At 41.9% G+C, this 24,899-nt stretch overlaps 1 protein-coding gene and 1 pseudogene across 1 annotated transcript; one reads left to right on the top strand and one right to left on the bottom strand.

Moving 5' to 3' along the window:
- Window positions 1-676: 676 nt before the first annotated feature.
- Window positions 677-24,139, bottom strand: LOC146554827 (NXPE family member 3-like). Its single transcript, XM_085251580.1, has 7 exons — window positions 24,030-24,139; window positions 22,987-23,156; window positions 17,949-18,401; window positions 11,685-11,977; window positions 3,235-3,305; window positions 2,295-2,501; window positions 677-2,199 (listed from the first exon to the last, which is right to left on the bottom strand). The coding sequence occupies exons 2-7, from the start codon at window positions 23,098-23,100 to the stop codon at window positions 1,646-1,648; spliced, it is 1,692 nt and encodes a 563-aa protein (XP_085107706.1). The 5' UTR covers window positions 23,101-23,156; window positions 24,030-24,139; the 3' UTR covers window positions 677-1,645.
- Window positions 4,206-11,557, top strand: LOC146554828 (histone H1 pseudogene; annotated as a pseudogene).
- Window positions 24,140-24,899: the final 760 nt, after the last annotated feature.

Raw genomic sequence — 24,899 nt, 5'->3', positions numbered from 1 at the left:
CAACAGAAGTGCTTCAGGATGCTCGGGGCAGTGTTGAGCTTTTGTTACCTTGTGGCTACACAAGCTAGGAAGTACCAACGACCGGATTTAGTGTGTGGTCGTAACAGGTAAATGAACATTCTTACAACATTATTTGTAATAATAATGCTTGTGTATAAATACACAAACACACATGCTTTCAATTGTGTAATTTAAGTGATCTAGGCAGCTCCGTTTTGGAAGTTCAGTTAACGCTAGAAATGTGTTTTGGAATTTGTACGTGTTTTGTCTCTAGGGGCCACCGCATATATTTATATAAACATACATAAATAAAACCACAGGTTTTTGTTTTTTTTACATTACTAATTTTGTGCATAATTTTATATTGTTGTTAATAATAAATTAATTAAAGCAACGAAACAACCTGAAGAGCCGGTTGGGAGTTGAAAGAGCCGGCTCTCTAAAAAGAGCTGGAAATCCCATCACTAGAATGCAACACACAAAAATCAGTGATTCTTGAGATAAGGAACAAAACATGTCCGGCAGATAAAACCCAATTTTGTGGTTAAAAATATGCATACAAGTGTTACCCAACTGCCTAAAAGACAAACCAAGGCAATGTTTATACAACAAAAGTATGATTTAGCATTTTTTATACATATATATTTATTTTAAATGGTACAATACATTACCAGTACCTTAAAAATCTGCTGTCCACAAGCAGGTGTGATAATATTAAAATACAGAAAAAAAATTAAATGTAAAATTAAACATCATGGCTCTCGTCACTAAGTATTTAAGTCAATACCTTATATAATATCAAAATATGCAATTGAAAATTTATTAATTTAAGTGATTAAAATCGTGTCCAGAGTTTTTGTGAACACCATCAGATTTTTTTAAAAGTACAAAAAAAATCAGGAATTATTGTGGGCAGCTTACACTCTGAGGACCCCTTTACCACTTCCTGTTTGCTACACATGCCATGAGGTCACTGCTGTGATAATTTTTTATTTTTTAAAGATGCAACAATTTCAAAAGCATTTTTATTAACTTCAGGTCTGCCAATAAGTGACAACATAGTGAAACAATAATCAGTGTGTATATGTATACTTTTTAATTCATTAGCTCAAATCAAACCCCACAAATTATTCATGCACCACAGTCACAAGACCCTTCTCAGATACAAATTAGCTAGTTCAGTGAATGGGAAAAAACTTCACTTTGGTTTTCCAAGCAATCTGCAATGTAAAAACAAAACAAGAAAGTGTGCACGGTATTTTCAAACAAGGAATTACAAAATTTTGCAAAATGAAGAAACAAATTGAAGGCTGGCAGTCAACTGTAATAACCAGCTAGATGGACAGTACTAGAGTTATGTTGATTGCTCACAGCCTGGGAAAGACTGACTGATGTAATTAGTCGACCTGCTCAAATATAATTACATAAAATCAAACTTAGAGACAGCATAATTTGTCAGGTGCTTCCTCTCTTAGGAAGACATTGGAATATGTCAGCTTTGCATCCCCCCCCTCATGTTTCAAATGAATTATTGTTGTCATAACAAAAAAGTTATTAAGATTATGTGCCACCATAGTCTGCTCCTATGAATTTGAAGCATACATATTATAGATAAGATGTGTCTGCATAGGCTGCTGAAACACATCTATCCAACCTTTTGAGGACATATGTAGGATAAAAGAACATTAATCATGTTCTTGATAATTGGAGGTTGTGGGTGCATGTTGTGTGGCAGGTGGTGGGCCAGAACCATCTCCCAGGCATCGACCAGATGGACATTGAAGCCTTTGAACACAGCCCTGAGTGCCTTTAGCCGCTGAAAAGTGTACCAGTCGCTGTTGACAAATGCACCAGAGGGTGTAAAAGATTTGGGATTTCCAGTCCGAATGACAACCACAGTGCCTGGAGCCCTGGACAGTAGCCTTACCACTGCCCTGCGAATGGACATCAGTCGACGGATGTAGAACTCAATAGGGAAATTGTCAAAGTGTGCCCAGATGCCAAAAACTACTACAGTGTTACTACCTCCAACCACATTGTCCAGCTCATTGGCAATATAATGCAGCTCCATGGATGGGACATTGACAGTACGCAGAGGAGGACCGTGGGCGCGGTGCGTCACAAAGATATTGTTTGCATAGTCCAGCGCCATTAAAGGTCCGATAGACTTGGGGCTATGCAGGTTAAACTCCTTTAGATCTAAAAGAATTCCAAAGGGAATAAGTTAAGCTACATGAATAAAATGGGGTGAACATCATAATGTTGGTTTACAGAAGGGTTTGCAGAGAAGCTACCTGGTAGTGATGCATTAAGGTACTCAAACCACTGCCTCATTGTGGAGTCTCCATACATATGGACCACCTTTCCTTTCAGACACTGAGTGATGGCTGAGGAAGTGTTGAACTGTTGAACTGTGGAACCATCTAGTGCTCGCCACACACCCTGGTAGTAATAGCCAGAGGGTTTAGACCCCCCACTGCTGCTGCTCACCTCTGACTGACCTGGTAAGCAGGAAAACAAATAATTGTGTGTGTTTTTAACTTAAAATGAAAAGACCAAAACAAAGCCTTTCTTTAACCTGTCTGTAGCATTCAAACCCAAGTCAAATTCTTACAAATGTATTGCTGTATTTTTCTAATTTTGATTTCATGAAACATCTGGTCGATGGCGTGTTCTAGAATGATGTTAAAGCTGACCCCAGCCCAGCAGCCAGAACCTGAACTTCAACTTGTAAGAAACTAATGAGCAGTCAGGTTGCCACCTCTGTTTCTCCCTGTCCATGTTTCTATAGCAGAATCACTGTGCTATTTTCAATTCCCATTACTAGTCATTGATTGGCTTCCAACGATCTGCCCTTCTACATGAGAGATCAATCTAATTTTAATGAGGTAAACCTCACTGCACTGCCCAATTCCCAGAAGTTTCTTTGTAATTTTATAAGAGACCCCTACGGTAAGTTAATTTCATCCACATCTTGAACTATGCTTTCATAAGAACACCCCCAGCTGTTAGTGTTATCAATAACGCATCAATAAAGTTCTCCAGATCTCCTGATCACTTACTCTTAAAATAACCTTGACACATCCTATAGGTGTCCAATATCAAGAAGATGCTAGTAAATGTTGTGGGAGTTTTAATTTATTTATTTATTAATGTTTGACCTGCCAACTGCTTATAATATATATCACAACCTTTTTTAAATATTTCATTATGGAGATATAGATGTTAGCGTACCTTTCTGTTTTGGCAAAATGGTGACGCTGGCTGGTCCTGAAGCCGGAATGGAGACTTTCATATTTACACCTCTGAAGGAAAGCATACACAATTAACATCTTCACAAAATTTGGAAAGAACATTGTTAGATTTGTATTGTTGATTGTCATTTATGCTTAGAAATATTTACTTATATATGCTTAGAGTTTTGTAATTAGTTGTAGATTGGTAGAGGTTTTGATCCTTGATAGTCTGCAAACTTTGGGTGTATTAGACAGCACTTTGGGAGCATGAGAGGTCATACCGTGTCTTATTGTTTTATGGTAGGATTAACGTAGCTACGTCTGTTCTAGTCTAGGTGCTCTTTGTTTAGATGAACTGCAGGACTTCCTCACCGTGTTATCTAGGATGAACCATCTAGGGTGAGGGGGAGGCTACCCTCTTCCTGACCAAGGATGTTTGACCCTTTGATCAGCAGTCCCCACACACACACACACACACACACACACACAGGCAAGGTACTCTTTGTTTGTATGTAGACGTCGTATGTTAATGAACCTATGCATATTCATGTAACCTCAATAAAAGGACAGTGTATGGGAGAACGGACGAGACCAACTGGAGTCAAGCGGTTGTCCGGTTCTCTCCCGTGCACGAGTAACATGAAGAAGTTTGCCTACTTGCGTCTTGCTTGCAGTGTAATTATATTGTCTTAACGTTCCAGCGAATAGGTTTATGCTACAAACCTATCATTAATTGGTCCTTCGATGCCAGAGCCCTGGAATCGCATTCACCGAGGGGAGGAGGGACACGCTGAAAGACTGACGTCAGCCAGGAAGTTCCTGTGGATTCGCTGTCTGTCTTTCTCCTCGATGAATGGCGATTGGCGGGATTCGAGGCTGATATTACACGCTAAGCAACACCGAGTAAGTTTAGAGTCCAACTCTATAACTGTACGTCTTCGCCGCTCAGTGGGGCGTTGTCCGTGGCCGCTTAGTGGGGCTAAAATTCGCCGTCTAAGTGGGGCGATGTACAAGGCCGCTCAGTGGGGTTTTTTGTACAGAAGCATTAAGTCGCAGAGTTGCGCAGTTCGAACTTTTTTTGGTTCGCCGTCTTAGTGGGGCGAAATACAGACCGCTGTGTGGGGTACTGTAGTGAGTTCTCCACCGCTCAGTGGGGTGTTGAGAAGTTCCGCGGGGTCCAGATTGTGCTGGACAGTAGGCCTATTTTGTGTTGTTGTCATTGTCGTCGTCGTTGTTGTTGTTGTTGTGTGTGCGGAGCAGAACATGTGGTCTGTGACACCGACTGTTGTTGTTATCATGGGTTTCTAAGCAACCAAGAGTGAGTCGGAGGGAGACAGACGTTTGTGCTGGACTTTGCTCCTGGCAGCACAAAGTATTTATGTAAAAAAGAGAGAGAGCGACGGCTCCACAGCTGCGCGGGTTCACGCGAGCGCGGTCACGCGGACCTGAGCCGTGCGGTTAATCACAGGCTTATAAATGGAAGAGATTCAAATGTTAGAAGTTTTCAGAAAACACACCAGCCTTGGAGAGCTGTGGAGAAGGCCAGCCCACATCAGCAGCACTTAAGATATGCTCTGGTGAATGGCTTTCCCCCCACCCCTTGCTGACACAATGTTTATTCTTTAGCTTGCCCTGATCGACAGCAGCCTGTGTGCCAGACCATAGATTTAATTGAGGTGGATGGTTGTTAAAAGTAATCTACATTAAGCTTGTGGTTGCTTAAATTCAGTACAATGACATGTGAGGTGAAGTGATATAGATAAATATTTAAACTCATGAAGTGCATAGAGGCACTTGACCTGTGTGGAAGACTGTCGTCTTATTATGAGCCATTGTTGAGATATAGAGCACATCTGTGAAAACAACTAATATGCTCAACCCTGTATGAAACATCTAAAAATACATGATGGAGAAGCTGTGTTGAATATGTAAGTGTAAGACTTTGCCACTGTGGGCAGAGCATGCAACTACTGTGTGATGTCGCGTTGCAGTTTTGTTTTTGTTTTTTGAGCTGATGAGCAAGCTACACATTATCAGATCAAGAGCTGTCTGAGAACTACTCAAAGAGAGGGAAACAGAGAGTGTGCAGCGTTTCCATGAGCAGTTTTTCTGCACCTTGACTCGTGTGTGTGTGTAGCATCAGCATCATGTTTTTGTTTATTTGTTTTGTTGGATTAAAAATAATTAAATAAACTGGTGATCATGCTTATGGATCACCATGGCACATATCTCCAGCCATATGGTTTATTTATGCAGATGAAAAAGTGAGTGTGAATGTGTCTGACATCACAGTGTTTTTGTGCGCTGTGCAAAAGTGATTGCCTCTGATTGTGAGTGAGAGCGGTGATTTTGCAGACCACCAGCTATTGTGAAGAAAAAAAAAAAAAGAGTGAAAAAGAGACAAATTACTACATTGTAGACGAAGAGAAATAATCATAGGAAAAAGGTTTTGTGTTGATCAGCCGAAAAACAACTACAATGTCATTTTCTGCTTTTAAGAAAGGATTGTTCACACAAACACAGACAGAGAGAGAGAGAGAGAGAGATGTGTGTTGATTAAGCAGTGATGATAATAATGAACATGTTTTAGTTTGTCACTTTCAGGTGAAAAGCAGACCTGAATCAATTTTCCACATGCAGCGGTCGGAAGAAAGTTATAGTTTAACATCATTGGAAACATGCAGGCCAAGTTTCTGGCTGACTTATTTACAGTGCCATGTGTTTCTCAACCTCACAAGCGAGCTCACTCCTCCCTGAAGATAAGGAATGCAGCTCCATGATAAAGAGACAGCAGCAAGTCCTGAGCACAAAAAGTCCCAGCAAAGCAGCAGCAATGTGGATAAACAGCAGCAGCAGAAGAAAGCAAACCCATCTTCCTGTCTGATTGGATGAATTCCACGGAGGGGCGAGCAAGATGGCGGTGGCAGCATGTTGAAATGCTCAAAAAGGACTGAGTGACTTGGGCAAGCCACATGCAGCTAGCATGCTGGCTAGCGACATGAAAGAAATGGACCCTTCATGATGCGTTCAACGTGCCAGCGCTGTGGTGGGAAAGGCTCCATCATAAACACGCCCTGCACCGAGGTTCAGGCCAAGAAGAAGAAGACGATGACTTCCAAGCCCAAGAAGGTCGGCCTCAGCGTGGGCGAGCTGATTGTGAAAGCCGTGGCCGCTTCCAAGGAGCGCAACGGCCTGTCCGTGGCCGCCCTCAAGAAGGCTCTGGCTGCCGGAGGCTACGATGTGGACAAGAACAAGGCCCGTGTCAAGACCGCCATCAAGAGCCTGGTGGCGAAGGGCACTCTGGTGCAGACCAAGGGCACCAGGACCTCCGGATCCTTCAAGATGAACAAGGCTACTGAGAGCAAAGCCAAGAAGCCCGCCGCGGCCAAAGCCAAGAAATCGGCAGCAGCTGCTAAGAAGTCGCCCAAGAAGGCAGCAGCAGCACTTCAGCTACTAGACAGGACAAAGCTGAAGGAGAACTGCCAGGACTGTTGAAGAGGGAGAGGACAAAAGAGTGAGAGGACAACAGAGTGAGAAGACTAGGTGAGAACACATAGGAATTATTTAATGTGGGAAATCAAAATTTGGGTTAGCAAACCTGGGGAAAAGAAAACTGACTGCTTAAGTTGGAAAATTGAGACGGAGTCTGAAACATTGCGAAAATAGAAACATATACAAAATCACACAAACAAGCAGAACATGAATTAACCCTACTAACAATTCCAAACACAAAATGACTCATGAAGACTCATAGCACATTAGTTAAGAAATGATTAAATAATAGCAGAGAAATGTGTAGGAAAGGCAGCTTTAAGAACATGCTCTGCTGGAGATCCAGCTCCACAGACATGCATTAGACCTGCCTAATAACACAAACCCATGCAATGAAAATTAGCTTGTTATCTTTCATCAGTGTTACAATAGTGTCAATTTAGCAGACACTTGTTATCAAATACTGAATTTATCCTAAAGAAAAAAAATTGACTCTACAAGTTGCAGGACAACAATTTAACTTTTGTGGGAAAAAAAAAAAAGATCCTGGTTTGACCAACCAGTGATCAGACAATAAATTTAGTTGTTAAAATGGTAAATTGGGAGAAGCTTCCTGCTTGATTGAGGCAGCATAAGTAATTTACTGTATGAGGGAAATTGTCTTTTGTGATACTATTTTGAACATGCTTTTCTGTCGTCCTGTCAACTTAGTGGGTTAATAGCTGATATGCAAATTAGTTGATCGGTTTTAGATTAATGAAAGGTGATTGAATTCTAGCATGAGTGAATGAGATGTGTCGGAGTTTGTTGTGTGTTGAGTAGAGACTCTAAAACACTGAGTTTCCTGCTTTGATGTGCGAGTGAATCCTGTATTTAGATACACAACTCTGAATACGTCAGAACAGACTGTTTTGTGAAGTGCATGACAGCATGTCACATGTTTTATGATGAAGGGAAAAAGGAAAAATTGAATAAAATAGATCTGTGGCTTAAATGAGTGAAGAGCACAGACCGGGTGATTAAACTCATAGCTAATAAGACATTAGGATTATGTTGTGTGTTGTGCAGCTGATGGTTGATTTGGAGTGAATCTAGCTGATGATTTTTCTTTTGTTGTGAAGTTGAGCCTGCCGATTAGTATGATGGTATGATAAACCATGCTAATGGTATGATTTACCCTCCTGAGATGAGGAGCTTGTGTCATGACTTAACAAGGCCTTTTTATTTTGATACTTTCACAGTGCACTGAGAGTTTGGTTTGATAATCTCTGTTATTTTTTATTTTTCATTTTTGAACAAGCACTGATTTTTGCTTGTGAATTTCTTTTCTTTGAGCAGATCTGCAAGTCGGGAATTAAAAGCGTTACACGTCGTCAAGAAAATTGTTGCAAGTGAGTTTCTCCACATTTAAAATGGGTTCAGGAGAAAGCCACTTATTTGGGACAATTAGGAAATGGGAGTCCCCCCCAAAAAGGATTCAACGAGGAAATCCAGTCTAAATTATTTTTCTTTTTGAAATAACGTCGTTTTGCTGAGCGTGGAAACGAATGCGATGATAATTTCCACAATTAGCAAAAGAAGGAACCACTGAGTGAATGAGTAAGAATCTTAAAATATCTGACTGACTGACTGAACATGATTGTGTGAAGCTAACCCCCACCTGACAAAGGTGCGGATGAACCCATGTGTTTCCTTTTACAGGAGCAGAAAGATGACAGCAACACTCGAGGTTGCATGATGATTTAACCTTTTAAATGCCATTTTCTGTGTCTGTGCATTTATCAGGTGTGTTATTCATAGGCTTGAGTTGCTCACAGAGATATCTGTGACAAAGTATGCATACGCCTGCGCAAGCGCTAATATTTTCATTTTCTTTTCTTACAGCATGCCAGTTCTTCATGTGAATTGATGATGCGATTTATACCAGGCCAACTGGTTGATGTTTTTTCCTACTACAGGATTTCTGGGTTTATGTGTGAGGAAAACTGTGTTTACAGGTTATGAGTGGTGATGCTGTTGCATTGTGTTGATGGGAAAATGTGAAGGTTACTTTGATAATGTGAATAACCTGTGTGAAATTTCCTGTGTTGAGAACTGGTGTTACTTCTTTCCACAGCTAGGGTTGACTTTATGGTGTTTTTATGGCACCTCTGGAACCTGTTGACCTGTGTCTGACCTCTGTCTGACTACAGTCAATGTGTATTGCTAATGTTAGTTTCTTTGAGAATGCTGTGGAAGATTCAGCTGAAACGGACAAGTGACATGAGTAAAACAAATAAGAGATACAGTGTTTCTGGGATAGTTTGATATGGGCTCATTAGCTGGCCACTTTTGAGCCCATAGTAATATATAAGTGGAGTGACTTTGCTTAAGAGCAGTCACCGATTACATTAATGTTGCCTGAGTACATGGGATGATCCATGTCTGAGGCGACTTATGAAAATAATTGTAGTTTACTGATTTGAGAAAACCTGCACATGACACTTGTCTTGCTGATGTTGAATGCTTCTTGTCCTTATGATACAATTGTTTACAGGTATGGAGTTTGATTTTACTTCCAGATTTTGTTTTCCAGGCCATGATGGTGTGTATGCAGGCTCCTGGGAGAGCCAGGTGTTAGGCAAACTTAATATGCGAAGCACACTAACATTTTCATTGCAGGATTGTAGGTCCAGGGTGGTGCTGCTCCAGGGGAGGAGATGCCCTGATGTTGCCTGGGATATGATCTAGCTAATCTTTTTCTTTAAGACTGGAATCCAGGTTTGGTGAGTTGACACATGGGTGTGTCCATGCGTCAAGAGGAGGGGTCCAAGGATTAACATTAAACAATGTTTTTTATTATTGTTGCAGTGATTTGTGTGATAGCCGTTTATTTACAAATATTAAACCTATGCAAGTGGTGCATCCATGTTCAGATGAGGCTTTGATGGCCTATAAGTGAAGTTCACTGAACTAAAGAATGTGGTTTGATGATTGTTGACATGCTCTCCAAATAGAAGTTTTTCTTCTTAGCAAGGAAATACAGGTGCAGCAGTAATCTCCTGAGAAATCTTCAGAGGCCCAGTGAGAAGCGTGAACCATTCCAGGCATAGCTGACAGCCAGGCAGTGGTTGAGGTCAAAGATCAAGCTGATTGGGGCCCATCATGAAATCAGACCTTGGAGCCACAGCAAGGACCATGAAACTGCCTGCAAAATAGAGGAGAGGATCGTCCACAAGATGGGAGAGAGGCTTCAGGAGGATCAGAGATCATCTTCAGCACAGCAGACATCACACAGAGAGCTGTGCTACTAAGCTTCCAGGAAATCAAGAGGAGACTTCCCACAGCAAGATTTTAAATAAAATGAAAGATTCAATATTGACGCTGAGGAAGACAACTAAGGTGTACGACGTGCTCTGCCTTAAACCTTCAGCAGCGTTGGAACATGAAAACTCGTGGGATGAGGGGAGCGTGCCAAGCTCCATCGACAGCGTAGAAGGAGTTCAAGGATGACATCATGATTCTGTGAAAGCACAGGAACCAGAAGCTATGGTGGTGATAACAGCAGTTTCCTATGAACATCACCTAACGCTGTGCCACTGTACTGTGCATACGATGACACTCTGAAGGCTGCTGGGATCATAACAGCAGTAAGATGACGGAACCCAGCACCCTTTCCACAGAGAGCTTTTTCTGCAGAGCGTGGACAATTAAGGAGTCATAAATCCCCCTCACAAGACGAAGGTCTGAAGTCAGGTGATGGGGGCTGGTAAGAGGCCATAAAACTAGAGTGCTGAGAGGTCTGCAGCTTGGAAATAGCTGAGACCCATGTTGACGAACCACAAAACCAACTGGTATGTTTGAATGTTTATTCTACATACATTTGGACTCTGGTCCTATGGACAGTGATGGAAACAACTGGAAGAGACATTCATGACGCCCTGCAGAGCTTAAACCACTCTGCAGAGAGACATGTGATGTGCACACCCGGAGGAAGCATCACCAAGCTGAGATGTTTTTGAAAATGTTACTTTTTTAGTTTCACTATTAAAGTAACAATTTCTTTGGTTGCTCGTAAGATGCAGTTTGCCATGAGATGAGCTCAATGAATGGGGTAACTGCTAATACATTTATTAAACTGTGTACCTTTCAGTAATTTAGGGTGATTTGACATATGCTGAGTATAAAAAGGTTTGCATTGAAACTGTCAGACATGAGGTATTCATACCTGGGAACTTTTCAGGCATAAAGGTCAAAAAGGGGGGAAATGTTAGATTTGTATTGTTGATTGTCATTTATGCTTAGAAATATTTACTTATATATGCTTAGAGTTTTGTAATTAGTTGTAGATTGGTAGAGGTTTTGATCCTTGATAGTCTGCAAACTTTGTGTGTATTAGACAGCACTTTGGGAGCATGAGAGGTCATACCGTGTCTTATTGTTTTATGGTAGGATTAACGTAGCTACGTCTGTTCTAGTCTAGGTGCTCTTTGTTTAGATGAACTGCAGGACTTCCTCACCGTGTTATCTAGGATGAACCATCTAGGGTGAGGGGGAGGCTACCCTCTTCCTGACCAAGGATGTTTGACCCTTTGATCAGCAGTCCCCACACACACACACACACACACACACACACACACACACAGGCAAGGTACTCTTTGTTTGTATGTAGACGTCGTATGTTAATGAACCTATGCATATTCATGTAACCTCAATAAAAGGACAGTGTATGGGAGAACGGACGAGACCAACTGGAGTCAAGCGGTTGTCCGGTTCTCTCCCGTGCACGAGTAACATGAAGAAGTTTGCCTACTTGCGTCTTGCTTGCAGTGTAATTATATTGTCTTAACGTTCCAGCGAATAGGTTTATGCTACAAACCTATCAAACATCTTTTTGAACTAGAAAATTAAATGTATTATGCACAGTATATACATTTTTAGCCACTCCAGAAATTTAACACCACAGATAATGCTCACCTCTGAAAAAGCTTCTCCATAGTTGTCAGGTTTTTTTTATATCCTCCATTGTAGTTGCTGATCCTGGCATTACAACTCAGATTTGTTGGCTTGTAGCAGAACCATGGCTCACCTGTATGGAGGTCAGTGTAGTTACACACAGGCTGCTCAGTTGGACGTAAACATACGTTACACGTGGTCGTTCTAGTGAACAAGCTTGAGCGGAACTGGCTCTTGAAGAAGATCCTGTCAGGTTCCTCTTTGTTCATCCTGCGCAGCTCTGTGACTGCCTCACTGGGATGAACCAATATCACCTGGTAGGACAAAGAATCAGAGTGTTGAAACAGTATCACATAAATATGTATAATGACGACAACCTTTTAGAACAGACTTTCTTTTTGATGGTAAGTAATTCATTCAGATTACATGCATGCAAGCATGAAGACAATGACAAAGTCAAATGTATTTATATATCACAATTATATCACAATTGCTGTACAATTAAGATAATTAAAAAATAAAAACATAGGGAGACATGATAAGAGTTAAGAAAAAGAATCATGAAATTGTACCAATTTAAGCGATCAGAAAGCTATGAGGGTGCTAATCTGTGCAAAGCCTTAAAAACAAATAATAAAATCTGAAAATTAATTCTAAAACTAACTGGCAGCCTGTGCAATGATGCCAGTGTGGTGTGAATAAGGCACGGCGGGTCCAGTGATCAGTGTTTTGAGCCATTTTATTTACATCACAACACACCACACTCCAAACCCCTGAGTTCCCGTGTTTATAACTGGGCGGGAGTGATTAAGGATGCCGTGCAGGGAGGGCGGACGCAGCTGCACCCCCACCACATACCCCCATCGCTCGACTGAGGCCGGGGAGCCATCCGTCCAAACCTACTCCACCCACCGCGAGCGGGAGAGGGGATCAGCCTGGACCGGCGGCGCCCCCGGGCCCTGGCCAAGCGACAGGGAGGTGTCTGTTCTGGTGGCCGCCCATGCATCCAGCGGCGCCGGTGATGAAGTGGGTCCAAGGGTCGCCCACGGAGCTGGACCGGAGGCCACCCATGTGGTTGTCACAGATTATTAGGCAGAGCACTCACTTGCAGGACTCTGAAGTTTAGAGAGAAGGTGAGGGTTTATTTTCAGTGCGGCACCAAGTGAGGATATCTACATATATACAGTGAGACAGATAACACCGGGCTCCGGGGGGTGGAGGGGGGTCCGAGGGGAAGGTCCAAGGCGGGGTACATATGCTCCTCTTCAACTTAATCCACAACTCACTCTGAATGTCCACTCCAAAACGCTCACTCACACACATCCACAGAAATCCAGACAGCAGGGAAGACGGGCAGGGAATCTAGAAGGCCTGTACACAGAGAAAAACAACGTGAGGAGGAACCTCTAGGTGATCACAAGAAATACTTCCAAAGGCTAGGCCACACTGACGCTAGGTAGTGTTACGCTCCAGCGAGGAAGCAGCCTCTCTTGCCATCTTAAGTAGTCTGCCAGGATCAGTGTGAATGAGCCACAGGTGTGTGTTCAGGGCAGGTTCAGAGGCGGGGACTCAAGGTCCAGTTCCGCTCTGGTGGGAGAGGCGAAGACAAAAAACACACACACCACGACCTCTCCAGATCTTGAGAACCATGACAGTGGCAAGCAGCGACACAGCCGGCGTGGCATTGAGCCGGGGCTCATGGACAGCTGGGCAGGCGTCCAGCACGCCGGACCACACCACACACCGGCCTCTCCGCCGCTGCCTCTCCCAGCTGGCGCAGCTCACGCACCGCCGCTGCTGCTGCTGCTGCTGCTGCCTCGAGAAGCCCCTCGCGCGGCTCCTTCGTCGCCGGCACGAGCAGCCTCTCGCGCGGTTCCTCCGCCACTCCTGGCTCGAGCAGCCTCTCCCGCGTCCTGGGTTTGGGCACCAGTGTGGTGGGAATGAGACATGGCGGGTCCAGGGATCATAGGTTTTGAGCCATTTTATTTAACATCACAACACACCACACTCCAAACCCCTGACTCCCCGTGTTTTTAACTGGGCGGGCGTGAATAGGGATGCCGTGCAGGTGCGTCCGCCCTCCCTGCACAGCACCACAGGCCACGCCCCACCACAGCCAGTATGGGAGATATGTGGTCTCGCTTGCGTGTGCCAGTTAGTAACCGTGCTGCAGCATTTTGGGCCAGCTGCAGATGGCTAACTGATGACAGACTAACACCAGAGTAAAGACTATTACAGTAGTCGAGGCAAGATGAAATGAAGGCATGGATAGCTCTCTCAAAGTCTCCAAAACAGAAAAATGGCCTCACTTTGGCAAGTAGTCAAAGATGAAAGAAACTGGACTTGATTACAACATTAATCTGTTTGTCAAACATTAGAGTCGAAAAACACTCATAGGTTCCTAGCAAAGGTTTTTTTATATTTAAAGGGCCAAAGTCGCAGTGGACCAAACACAATCACCTCTGTTTTCTGTTGGGTTGGCTTTAGGAAGTTTAAAGCCATCCATGCCTTAACATCCTCCAAACAATCTAGCAAAACCTTCAGAGCACTCACAGATTTACATTTCAGTGGTAAATCTGTGAGTCGTCTGCATAACAATGGAATTGTTTTTTAAAAATTGAACCCATAGGGAGCATATAAATAGAAAAGAGAACTGGACCAAGAATGGACCCCTGGGGGACTTTTGTATGATATGTATAACTATGTAACTGTATACACTATTTATCATTGTGCACTGAGCATATATATATTTTAACTTTCACGTAGAGTCTTAAGCACAAGACATTTTGCGCACACACACACACACACACACACACACACACACACACACACACACACACACACACATTGCCTTGTCTTTGTAACCAAGGGGGGTTATGAGGGGAGGTACTATTGTTTTGTGTGAACTGTGTTCCCAATAAAAGGCAGCAATCGGAGGCCGGATTTGGGGTCATTTTCGTGGCGGACACAGACGAGGCCTCCCTTGCAAGTAATCGATCGATCGCTGACTGTCTTGTTTTCTTTCATGATGAATAAGTCTCTAAAACCAGCGGGGCTTGTGGAAACACAGACCCAACACCATTTTTATCTTGAAAGGTCTGGAGCTGAAGAAAGACAAGTTTCTCTAGGACTTTAGAAAGAAAAGGCAATTTAGAAATTGGTCTGTAGTTGGATAAAACTGCTGGATCCAGGTTAGGTCTTTTAATAGGTTCCACCACTGCATGTTTAAAGTCGGTAGGGACACACTCAGACTGAAGACTGCTATTGACAGTAGACAGTAAACTCATACCCACAGTGTCAAAAACATCTTTCAGTAAACGAGATGGGACCATATTCAGAATACATCTTGTGGGTTTCAAGTCGCACCGAACTGCAACAAGGGTTTTCCCTGTCACCCTGTCTCGTCAACCAAAGATCTGAAGAAGCTCTGGCCACACGTGTGTTACCAAAAGTCACAACCTTCAAGATTCAAGAGCTTTATTGTCAATACAGCAGTATACACAGTATACAGTGTGCCAAAATTCTGTTTCATCCTGTTCCCCCCACGGCGCCTTTGTAAGTATATGAAAGATATGTCTCCAAGAGATATAAAACTAGAAACAACAAATAAATAACGTGCTAAATCTTGGTAAAATTAAGGGATACAAAGGTACTAATTACTAACTATACAATACTAACTGTACGACAAACAAAGACAGGACAGAGACAATACAAAGTGGATTGTGCAGTGATATTGAATACCAGGTTGAGTCATTGTCAGGATATTACAGACGAGACACGACAAAGACATGTGCAAGATGTGCAAATGTAGTTTAGTTTAGATATGTGTTTAGTCCCTACGTGACTGAGTGTGCAAATAAGCATATTGTTCCCAGGTGGACTGTGTAAGTTTTTGTTGTTTTTGAGTTTTTTCACGAGTATTGTAAGGTGTTTGTAAAGGTGTATGTGTTTATCAGTCCTTTGGTGGTATCAAGTTGAGGGCTCTGACTGCTTGGGGGAAGAAGCTCTTGCAGTGTCTCCTGTTACAGTTTTGATCCTTCAAAACCGTCTGCTAGATGGAAAGAAGGAGAACGGTGCATGTGAGGGGTGGAAAGTGTCCTTCACTATGCTGTTCGCACGTCGGATGATGTGTCTGTCATAGAGTTGGGAGATGGGTGGGAGAGGGCCTCCAATGACCCTCTCTGCTGTCCTCACCATCCGCTACAGAGACTTCTTTTCAGCGAGGGTGCAGTTTCCTTACTAGATAGTGATGTAGCAGCAGAGGACTGATGTGAGGATGGGAGGAGGGAGACTGGCCTTCTTCAGTTTCCTAAGAAAGACACTGTTGGGCTTTCTTCATGATGCTGGTGGTGTTCAGGTTCCAAGAGAGGTCATCTGATATGTGCACACCCAGGAACTTCACACTGTTGACCATCTTAACAGCAGATGATGTGCAGTGGGTGTTGGTCATTGAGCTCTTCCTGACGTTAACAACTATCTCTTTAGTCGTCTGAACATTTAGAGACAGGTTGTTATTCTGACACCAGTCCACCAGGTGTTGTACCTCCTCTATGTATTCAGACTCATTGTTGTTGGTGATGAGACCCACCACTGTTGTGTCATCTGCAAACTTGATGATGTGATTTGAGCTGTACTGTGTAGTATTCTCATGTGTTAGCAGGGTGAACAGCAGTGGACCAAGCACACAGCCCTGCGGCGATCCTGTACTCAGTCTGAGGTTTTATCTCCTAGTTAGAAAGTCCAAGATCCAATTGCAGAGGGGGGTGTTTATCCTTGTCAGTCCAACTTCTTTACCAGCTCCTGGGGAACGACTGTGTTGAATGCTGAGCTGAAGTCAGAAAACGGTATTCTGACATAAGTGTCCTTTTTGTCAAGATGGGAGAGAGAAAGGTGAAGAGCAGACAAAATGGCACCGTCTGTGGAGGGGTTTGGGCTGTATGCAAACTGTAGTGGGTCCAGATTTGGTGGAAGTTGTGTATTAATGTGCCTCAATACCAGCCTCTCAAAGCACTTTGTGAAGATGGGCGTAAGTGGCACCGGCCGGTAGTCATTGAGTGCACTTCTTTGGCACCGGGATGATTTTCGTGGTTTTGAGGCATGCAGGTACCACAGCTGAGCTCAGTGATGTATGTAACACAAAGTGAAGTGCAGAGGGGGGGATAGAGGGGCTTGAGCACCCGTCCCTTTCCTGATGGGTGCCCACAGTGCCCTTTTGTTGAGACAACTTTTTAAAAAAAAAAAATTATTTTTTTTTATGTGTGTGTGTGTGCGGAGTCCTGTCTGTGCCCCTCAACAATAATATTTAACTATTAATCACAGTTTTGCTAAATAAAAGGATCTGGCTTGCATCAGTCACATGATCACATTTAACCAATGATCGCCCTTGACGGCAGAACGCGCTGGTTACGAGCCGGGAACGAGCTCACAAAGAGCACGCGCATTTTTTGCGGTTATAAGCTTGACCTTGAATTTAACCTTGATAAATTTTCCAGTGATTGAAAAAAGGACAGACAGTGAAAGAAAGAGGTCCCTACTCTAAGGAGCTTGGAAAGAAAAGCGTCTGGACTTCTTTAAGTTGCTTGAAGACGTTTCACCTCTCATCCAAGAAGCTTCTTCTGTTCCAGGGTCAAATGGTGGGGAGTCCCAGATTTAAACCCTGTGGGAGTATCTGCCCAAAGCGGGACAAAAGGATGGATGACCAATATGTCAATATTATGACCAATAAACAGGCAATATGTCTGTGACTGAGAACCTTCAGATGGTTTGAAAGAGGAGTGAAAGAAGCATCTATGTCCACTGTGAGCGACCATCTTTGAACAGAGGCGGGGGTTTACGACACCAACTCTCTGCCATCTATAATCCAGTTCTGAGATCCCTTCCCAGACGCCTTAACTCCCACTCACATCCTGGGCCATCTGACCTCAGGAAATCACATGATAAGGTGGGGCCAGGTTTCACAATGGGCTCACCCGAAACTCTGGCTGATTGTTACCCACACCCATTTTCACACCTTGGCTCATGTGATTAGATAGAGGATCATCAGGGGGTCCTTTTGTCCCTCTGTGGGGGGATACTCCCTCAAGGTTTAAATCTGGGACTCTCCACCATTTGACCCTGGAACTGAAGAAGCTTCTCGGATGAGAGGTGAAACGTCTTCAAGCAACTTAAAGAAGTCCAGACGCTTGTCTTTCCAAGCTCCTTAGACTACGATGACCTGGATGACTGAGAACCTTCACAGACATATTTGGTCCCTACAATCACATTCAAGATGAGTCTTAGCATTACCTGAACCTGTGCACTTCCTTCCCAGAGTAGAGAGAATACAGCAGAGTAGGTGCCATTGAGATAATCTGTTATATGCCCTGCAGCACCTGCACCAAGAGTCAAGTTGTGCAGCCGGGCTAGTAAGACATCTCCGCCGGACTTCTTTGGATAGCCTTGAAAGTCATACATTTTTATCATAACCTCCAGTTTATCACCTATGTACCACTGTTCTCCCCTCTTCCATGGGAGAATGGTGAAGGTGCTATGGGCTGGATCACTGGTGTTGTTCAGAGAAAGAGGAGATGGTAATGGTGGAGTTTTAGGCCAAGCGATGGACTCTAGTACAAGGTGTTCTTCAAGAGCTTCCTCAGGGGACAGTGGTTTTAACTTGCAGAAGTTAGAATACATGTCAGCAGGTTGGGTGACAGTGGCAGCTCCTGGGATGATGATGGTGATGTCCAGTTTATCCCAAAACTGAAAAATTTGTGTGGCAAATACAAAAAATAGCAAATATACTCATTCATAATTCAGCTTTAGTTTTTAACATAATATGATGAAAGATTATTTTTGTGCAGGTATCCCTTCTTTCATTGTTTTTCATAGGTTAATGCAGTTTGTCTGCCACCTTGTTTTTCAATAGAATAATCATGGAATGAATACATATAATACTGTTCTGTGTATTTTTAGCCTTGCTTGATCCATTGTCCAATTTCAAAAAGAGTAAAGACTGCTGCCTTAATCTATCACTTTGAGTTTTCCTCTTAACCAGCTGCCTAAAACCAAACAACAGCACAGCTAATGCCAAGCTACAGAAGAGAGAATTTATATCCTGTTCATAGCTTGTACTCACTACAGCCTGTTATAGTTATAGAATATTCACAACATACTTCATACCGTGTACATTATAACATACCATAATAGACCCATTTCTGTAATATACTCACATATCTATATTATTGCTAATATATATTGTAATATATCTATATCACTAAAGCACTTCTGGATGGATGCAAACTGCATTTCGTTGCCCTGTACCTGTGCATGTGCAATGACAATAAAGTTGAATTCTATTCTATTCTATTCAATTCTATTCTATATATTTGATTAATAACTTTTTTCAGCAGATATTTTTTATCAGTAAGGCAAGCATGCTGTACACTTACAAAGTAGTTATCAATTAAAAGTAAACAATCTAATTGTCACGGTTCTGGGTCAAAAGCATTTTCTGTTTCTGTTTTGGGTTTTTTCTAAATTATGATTTGATCGGATTTTTGAGTTGTGCTGGTTTGATTTTGTATTAAGGGTTATTCTTGGTTGTGTTCTTTTGACGTTATTTGTTGTTCTGGCCTCTAGTTTAAGTCACTGTCTTCTCTGTTTCATGTGTTATATTCTTTCAGTCTGTCTCTCGGTGTCAAGTTTGCGTTTTTGTGATTTGTTTCGTATTTCCTGTTTTATTTTGCTAGTCCAAGTCCTATGTCTGTGTATTCAGTTTTACCTGCCCCAGTCTTGTTAGCCCTAATCTCTCCCAGCTGTACTCCTGTTTCCCATTCTCTGATTACTATCAGAGAATGGGAAACAGGAGTACAGTGCATATAAGCCCTGTGTTTTCCTTTGTTCTCTGTCGTGTCGTACCCTCAACATGCTGTGTGTTTGTTATGTCGAGGCTTCCAGCGCCTCTGTTCTGAGTTTTGTTTTGTGTTGCTTTTGTGAGTTTATTTTACGAGGACGTTTTGCCAGCAATAAAGCTGCATTTTGAGTTCCAGTCCCGTTTTGAGAGTCCTGCATTTTGGGTCCTTTCTCCTGCCTGCCTGCCACACAGCACAGCCATAACAGTAATGTTTAAGTATATAGAATTATAGGTGGCTGCTCACTACAAATATACTTCAAAAAGTGATCAACAGATGTGTTTCAACCTCCCTTGATTTGATATGAATCATAGTATGGCTGCACATACAGTACATCATTACTTACAGTGCATTATTACAGAAACTTGAATCAACCTCAGAATTTGAACCTTGGGCAGAAGGTTAAAGCTTATAACAAACACATTATTTGCTTGTAAGTCTGTGGAAAAATTTGGGTGCTGTGCTTTAAATTGTTTACAAGTATTTTTTCAAGTCTCGGACCACAAATCCTGTGTCAGAGTCTGTGTTTGCAGACTGTGTGGAGGTTGGATTGTGGACCAAAAACAGACACATGGAAACAAAACATGAGCCATTTATTAAAAAATTGGTGAGCAATAGAAACGGAAGGTACAGTAATTCTCTTCTCTATGGTCTACCTGATAAATCGCTCCATAAATTGCAGCCAGTTCAAAACACAGCTTCACTTGTTGTTTCCAGAATGAGATCCACTGAACGTATAACACCTGTTCATAAACAGCTCTACTGGCTTCCAGTTCACCTCCGTGTCAATTTCTCTCCTCCATATTTATCTGATCTTCTCCACACATACTCGCCTCCTCGTACACTCCGCTCTGCTTCAGCTTCCCTTCTGTCTGTTCCACCTGGTTGCCTGACTGCCATGGGACTCAGAGCCTTTAGCCGTTCTGCCCCAAGACTTTGGATGCACTTCCACCAGATCTCCAGACCACAAACTCTCTCATCACTTTTAAATCACATCTTAAAACCCACTGTTCATCTTTGTGAGCAGTTTTTAAATCACTTCACTGATAAAATTTCTACCTTAAAAGCTCCGGTGATGTGCCAAGCCCCTGATTTACGCTGCTCTATGACACTTGCTCAGTTCGAACCAGTGTCACTTCCTACCCTTAAGGGAATTATTGGCCGTTCACGACATTCTCCCATCTCACATTATTAAGGAGGGATTTAATGTAATTGGGCCTTGTATATTATCACTAATCAATCTTTCTTTGTCACTGGGTTGTGTTCCGGCTGCCTTTAAACATGCCGTAGTGAAACCTGGTCTTAAAAATCGTTCCCTAGATCACTCAAACCTCGCTAATTACAGACCTATCTCGCAACTTCCGTTCCTGTCAAAAATCCTCAAGAAGATAGTCCTATCACAACTTCAGACCTATCTGAATGTGAATAACATCTGGGATAAATTCCAGTCTGGGTTTAAACTACGGAAACGGCACTCTTGAGGGTCTTCAATGATCTTGTAATTACTGACTCTGGGTGCCCCGCGGTCTTCATTTTGTTGGACCTGTCCTCTGGTTTTGATGTGGTGGACCATAATATCCACTTAATGAGGCTTGAACATCTGGTTGGCATTACGGGTATGGCCCTTAGTTGGCTTAAATTCTACTTATCGGAGAGGTCCTTCTCTGTCACGATGGGTACCTACTCCTCTTCCACTGCCCCCATTACCTGTGGTGTCCCTCAGGGGTCTGTGCTGTTTTCTCTATATATGTTACCCGTTGGTCGTATTATTGACAAGTACAAACTCTCTGATCATTGCTACGTGGATGACATTCATATTTATTTTGAATTGACTGAGGATGATACTTCATCAATGCTTCGCTTCTTCGATTGTATAAATGAAGTTAAAGACTGGCTGCTGAGCAATTCCCTTATCCTTAATAACAAGAAAGCGGAAATTGTAATCTTTGACAGTCACACCCCTGGAGCCCATCTAACTGGTGTCCTCGGGCCCTTTGCTGATTTCCGATTCCGCAAGTAATTTGGGTGTTTACCTGGACGGCTCCTTTAAGTTTGAGAAACATGTGTCCTCTGTTATTAAATCTTCTTTCTATCAACTTCGTTTAATTTCTAAGGCCAAGACATACTTACCACATGAGGATGTAGAAAAGCTTATCAATGCCTGTCACATCCAGGTTAGACTACTGCAACTCCCTATACACTGGGCTTCATTCTGCCCTTCTTCATAGATTGCAACTCGTCCAAAACGCCGCGGCTCGCCTTCTAACTGGTACTCGTAGGGTTTGAGTCTATCACCCCAATTCTCACTGGCCTCCACTGGCTTCCAATTAAATACCGCATTGATTTCAAAATCCTACTGCTTAATTATAAAATCATAAATAACATCACACCTAGCTACCTTATTGATCTCCTTAGCGTGTATACCCCCAGTAGAACGCTGAGATCGTCTGACCAATTGCTCTTGGTGCAACCTAGGTCACGGCTGAAAACCAGAGGTGACCGTGCCTTTGCTTCATTTGCACCTAACCTCTGGAATAACCTCCCTCATACCATTCACGTGTCTGGCTCGAGCAGGCCTTTTAAGTGTCCCTTCTCCCCTTTCCTCTCTTTTGCTTATATTGTTTTATTGTTTTAATCATTAAGTCTTGCTTGCTTATCTACGTACTTAATCGTTAATCAATGCCTCCCACCTGCTAGCTTATCTACCTTTGTACTTTACTACTATTTTATTGGATTATGTGAAGCACTTTGGCTACCTCTGGTTTTAAATGTGCTATACAAATAAAGTTGTATTGTATTGTATTGTATTGTATTGTATTGTATTGTATTGTATCTATTCAAAATTTCATACAGCTGATTCTGTCTTAGTCCATTTTTACCTTGCTCAGCTTTTATACTTTCATGCTTTTTAGTTTTTTGTTATTCACATTATGCCTAAATTTTATTTTGCCACGTTTTATTGTATTGTATTGCTGCTACTGTTCTGTACTATTGTAAGGTAACCTTGAGGGTCTTAAAGGTGCCTATAAATAAAATGTATTATTATTATTATTATTATTATTATTATTATTATTATTGAATTTTAAGTACTTTTTGTATTAACATCTAATGAATAATTTGTATATTTATTTAATTAACACAAATATTTAATTATGTATTAAGTTAATTCATTTTGGTACTCGAGGTCCTCCATAACTTCAGGGTTGAAGTCTTTAAAGCTTAAAGTTTCTACTTCAGTTATATTAAATAATGAAGCAAAGCTACAAAAGGAGTCTTTGTAAAATAAATTATGCACCCAAACCCCCCCCCCCTTTTTTTTAAATTGTGCTAGTTGCTCTTTCTTTTCTCATTTCTGATTTTGAGAAAGTAAATAAAATTAAGAAAATTAACTAGTAAATTAATTACAAAAACAAATAATTTTTAAAAAAACTCACATCCAGAATGTCCACGATGTATATAATCAGAATCAGGACAAACACAATGAGGAATACGAAGATGTAACCAGGCTTCGGAAGGCAGGTGGAGTGTTTATAAAGTAGGAACGTCATGATTGGAAAACAGTCCTCATGTCTTGTTGCAGCGTTGTGCTGTGTGACCAGTTCACCTGGAGTGAATGTAGAAGTGCTCTGCATTATGTATGTGGAAACTGTCTTACTTTCACAGTTAAACATAGCAATGGTTAAGCGGAGAGTTATGTGGATCCTTCCAGGTTTTAATAATGGATCGGATTTTTATATCAGTTTCAGCAGACTCCTAGATGTTTTCTTTGCTTAATGAGTGACCATTCTCTGAAACAGAGTAAGACTTTTTCCAGTATTTTCACATTTCTTCTGACATCACCATTAAACAAATGAGAAGATATTCATTATCATTTTTTTTTCCAATGTTTGTTGAATAGTAGGAAGATCCTGACATAAGTTACAGTTAATTTATAAAGATTCCTGAGAGGTAAAGAGACAAACAAATACATAGAGTCTAGTGATTAGTTGTTTCCAACTATACATGTAAATGTTTGGAAGAATCTCTAAGAAATATTTGTAGTGAAAGAAAAGTTATGTGAATTGAAATAGCAAATGCTGTAGTGTACAGGGAGTGCACATGTGGACAAAACAGAATTTCCAATGCTTTCATCATTCTAACAACTTACTTTCTTTATAAGATATCAGGAAAACTGTCTAATGTCATGTGCTACATAATCTAATAAACATAAAATACTTTGTAAATAAATTTAAAATTTCAATCAGGAAAGAGGAACGTCAAAGGTATAGAAATATACAGTTCAATAAACAAGTAAGAGCAAAGTATGAGACACAGAAGTAATGAATATGTAATAACTGGAATATTTTCTGCAGGAAAATGTGGATAAACAGTGTAAAGTTACCCACAGAGTTTATCCAAGGAATTTGTGTTAAATAGTCTTCTTAATGTTTGAACAATGTCAGTAATACTCAGTAAATCAGAATCTGACATTTCTTACTTTAGTGGAGGAAATGATTTTACCGAGGATCCAGTTCTGATGCTGACTTGCAGTTCAGTCCTTTTTTCCTGTCTTTGCTTCAATCTTGTTGGCTTCCAGGTAATTATTGCCTTTGAGTGAAACCAACATATCTTGCTCATTTAATTTTTGGCATCATTGTCAGGAAGTGGGTGGAGAGAAAGGTCTTTGGATACTAATCTTTGCACAGAGGGTGTTCTTTTATTATGTCAACAAACCAGGCAGATGACTGAGAGAGATATCGTTCAGGTTAGTTGTGAAATTATTATCAGACTGCTGTAGTTCAGTTTACCTCTCCTCCAGGCACCTGCAAGAACTGACAATCCATCACGTTTTGGTTCATCATGATATCTACAGACTTCCAAACTTCATGTGGGCTTCAGATAAGCTCTAGAACAGTGCATAGCAAACTAGATGAAATAGGTTTCCATGGCTGCGCAGCTCGATCCAAATCCTACAGCATCAACTACAATGCAAAGCCTTAGATGAAATGGTGTAAGGCACACTGCCACAAGACTCGTGAGCAGTGGAAACATGCTCTTTGGAGTGGCGATTCAAACTTCTGAATCTGACAATCCAATGGATGAGCTAGGAGAACAGTACTCGTCTGACTAGGTTGTACCAAATGTCAAGTTGGGTGCAGGGGAGTGTTTGGGGATGGCCCCTTTCTGTTCCAACATGACTGTAAACCACTGCACAAAGCCAGGCCCATCGATGAGTGAGTCTGGTACAGAAGAACCTGACTGGCCCACATAGAGTCCTGACATCAACCCGACAGACCACCTTTGGGATGAATTAGAGCAGCGGCTGTGAGCCAGGACTTCTTATCCAACTTCAGTTTCTGACCTCACA

The sequence above is a fragment of the Mchenga conophoros genome, linkage group LG17 (assembly GCF_057382185.1).
Source record: "Mchenga conophoros isolate Kocher_MC1m ecotype Shallow Benthic linkage group LG17, M_conophoros_male_GT1.1, whole genome shotgun sequence".
Taxonomy (NCBI): Eukaryota; Metazoa; Chordata; class Actinopteri; order Cichliformes; family Cichlidae; genus Mchenga; species Mchenga conophoros.
Note: the sequence above shows the minus strand (reverse complement) of the source record. Positions and strands in the feature narration are given on the sequence as shown.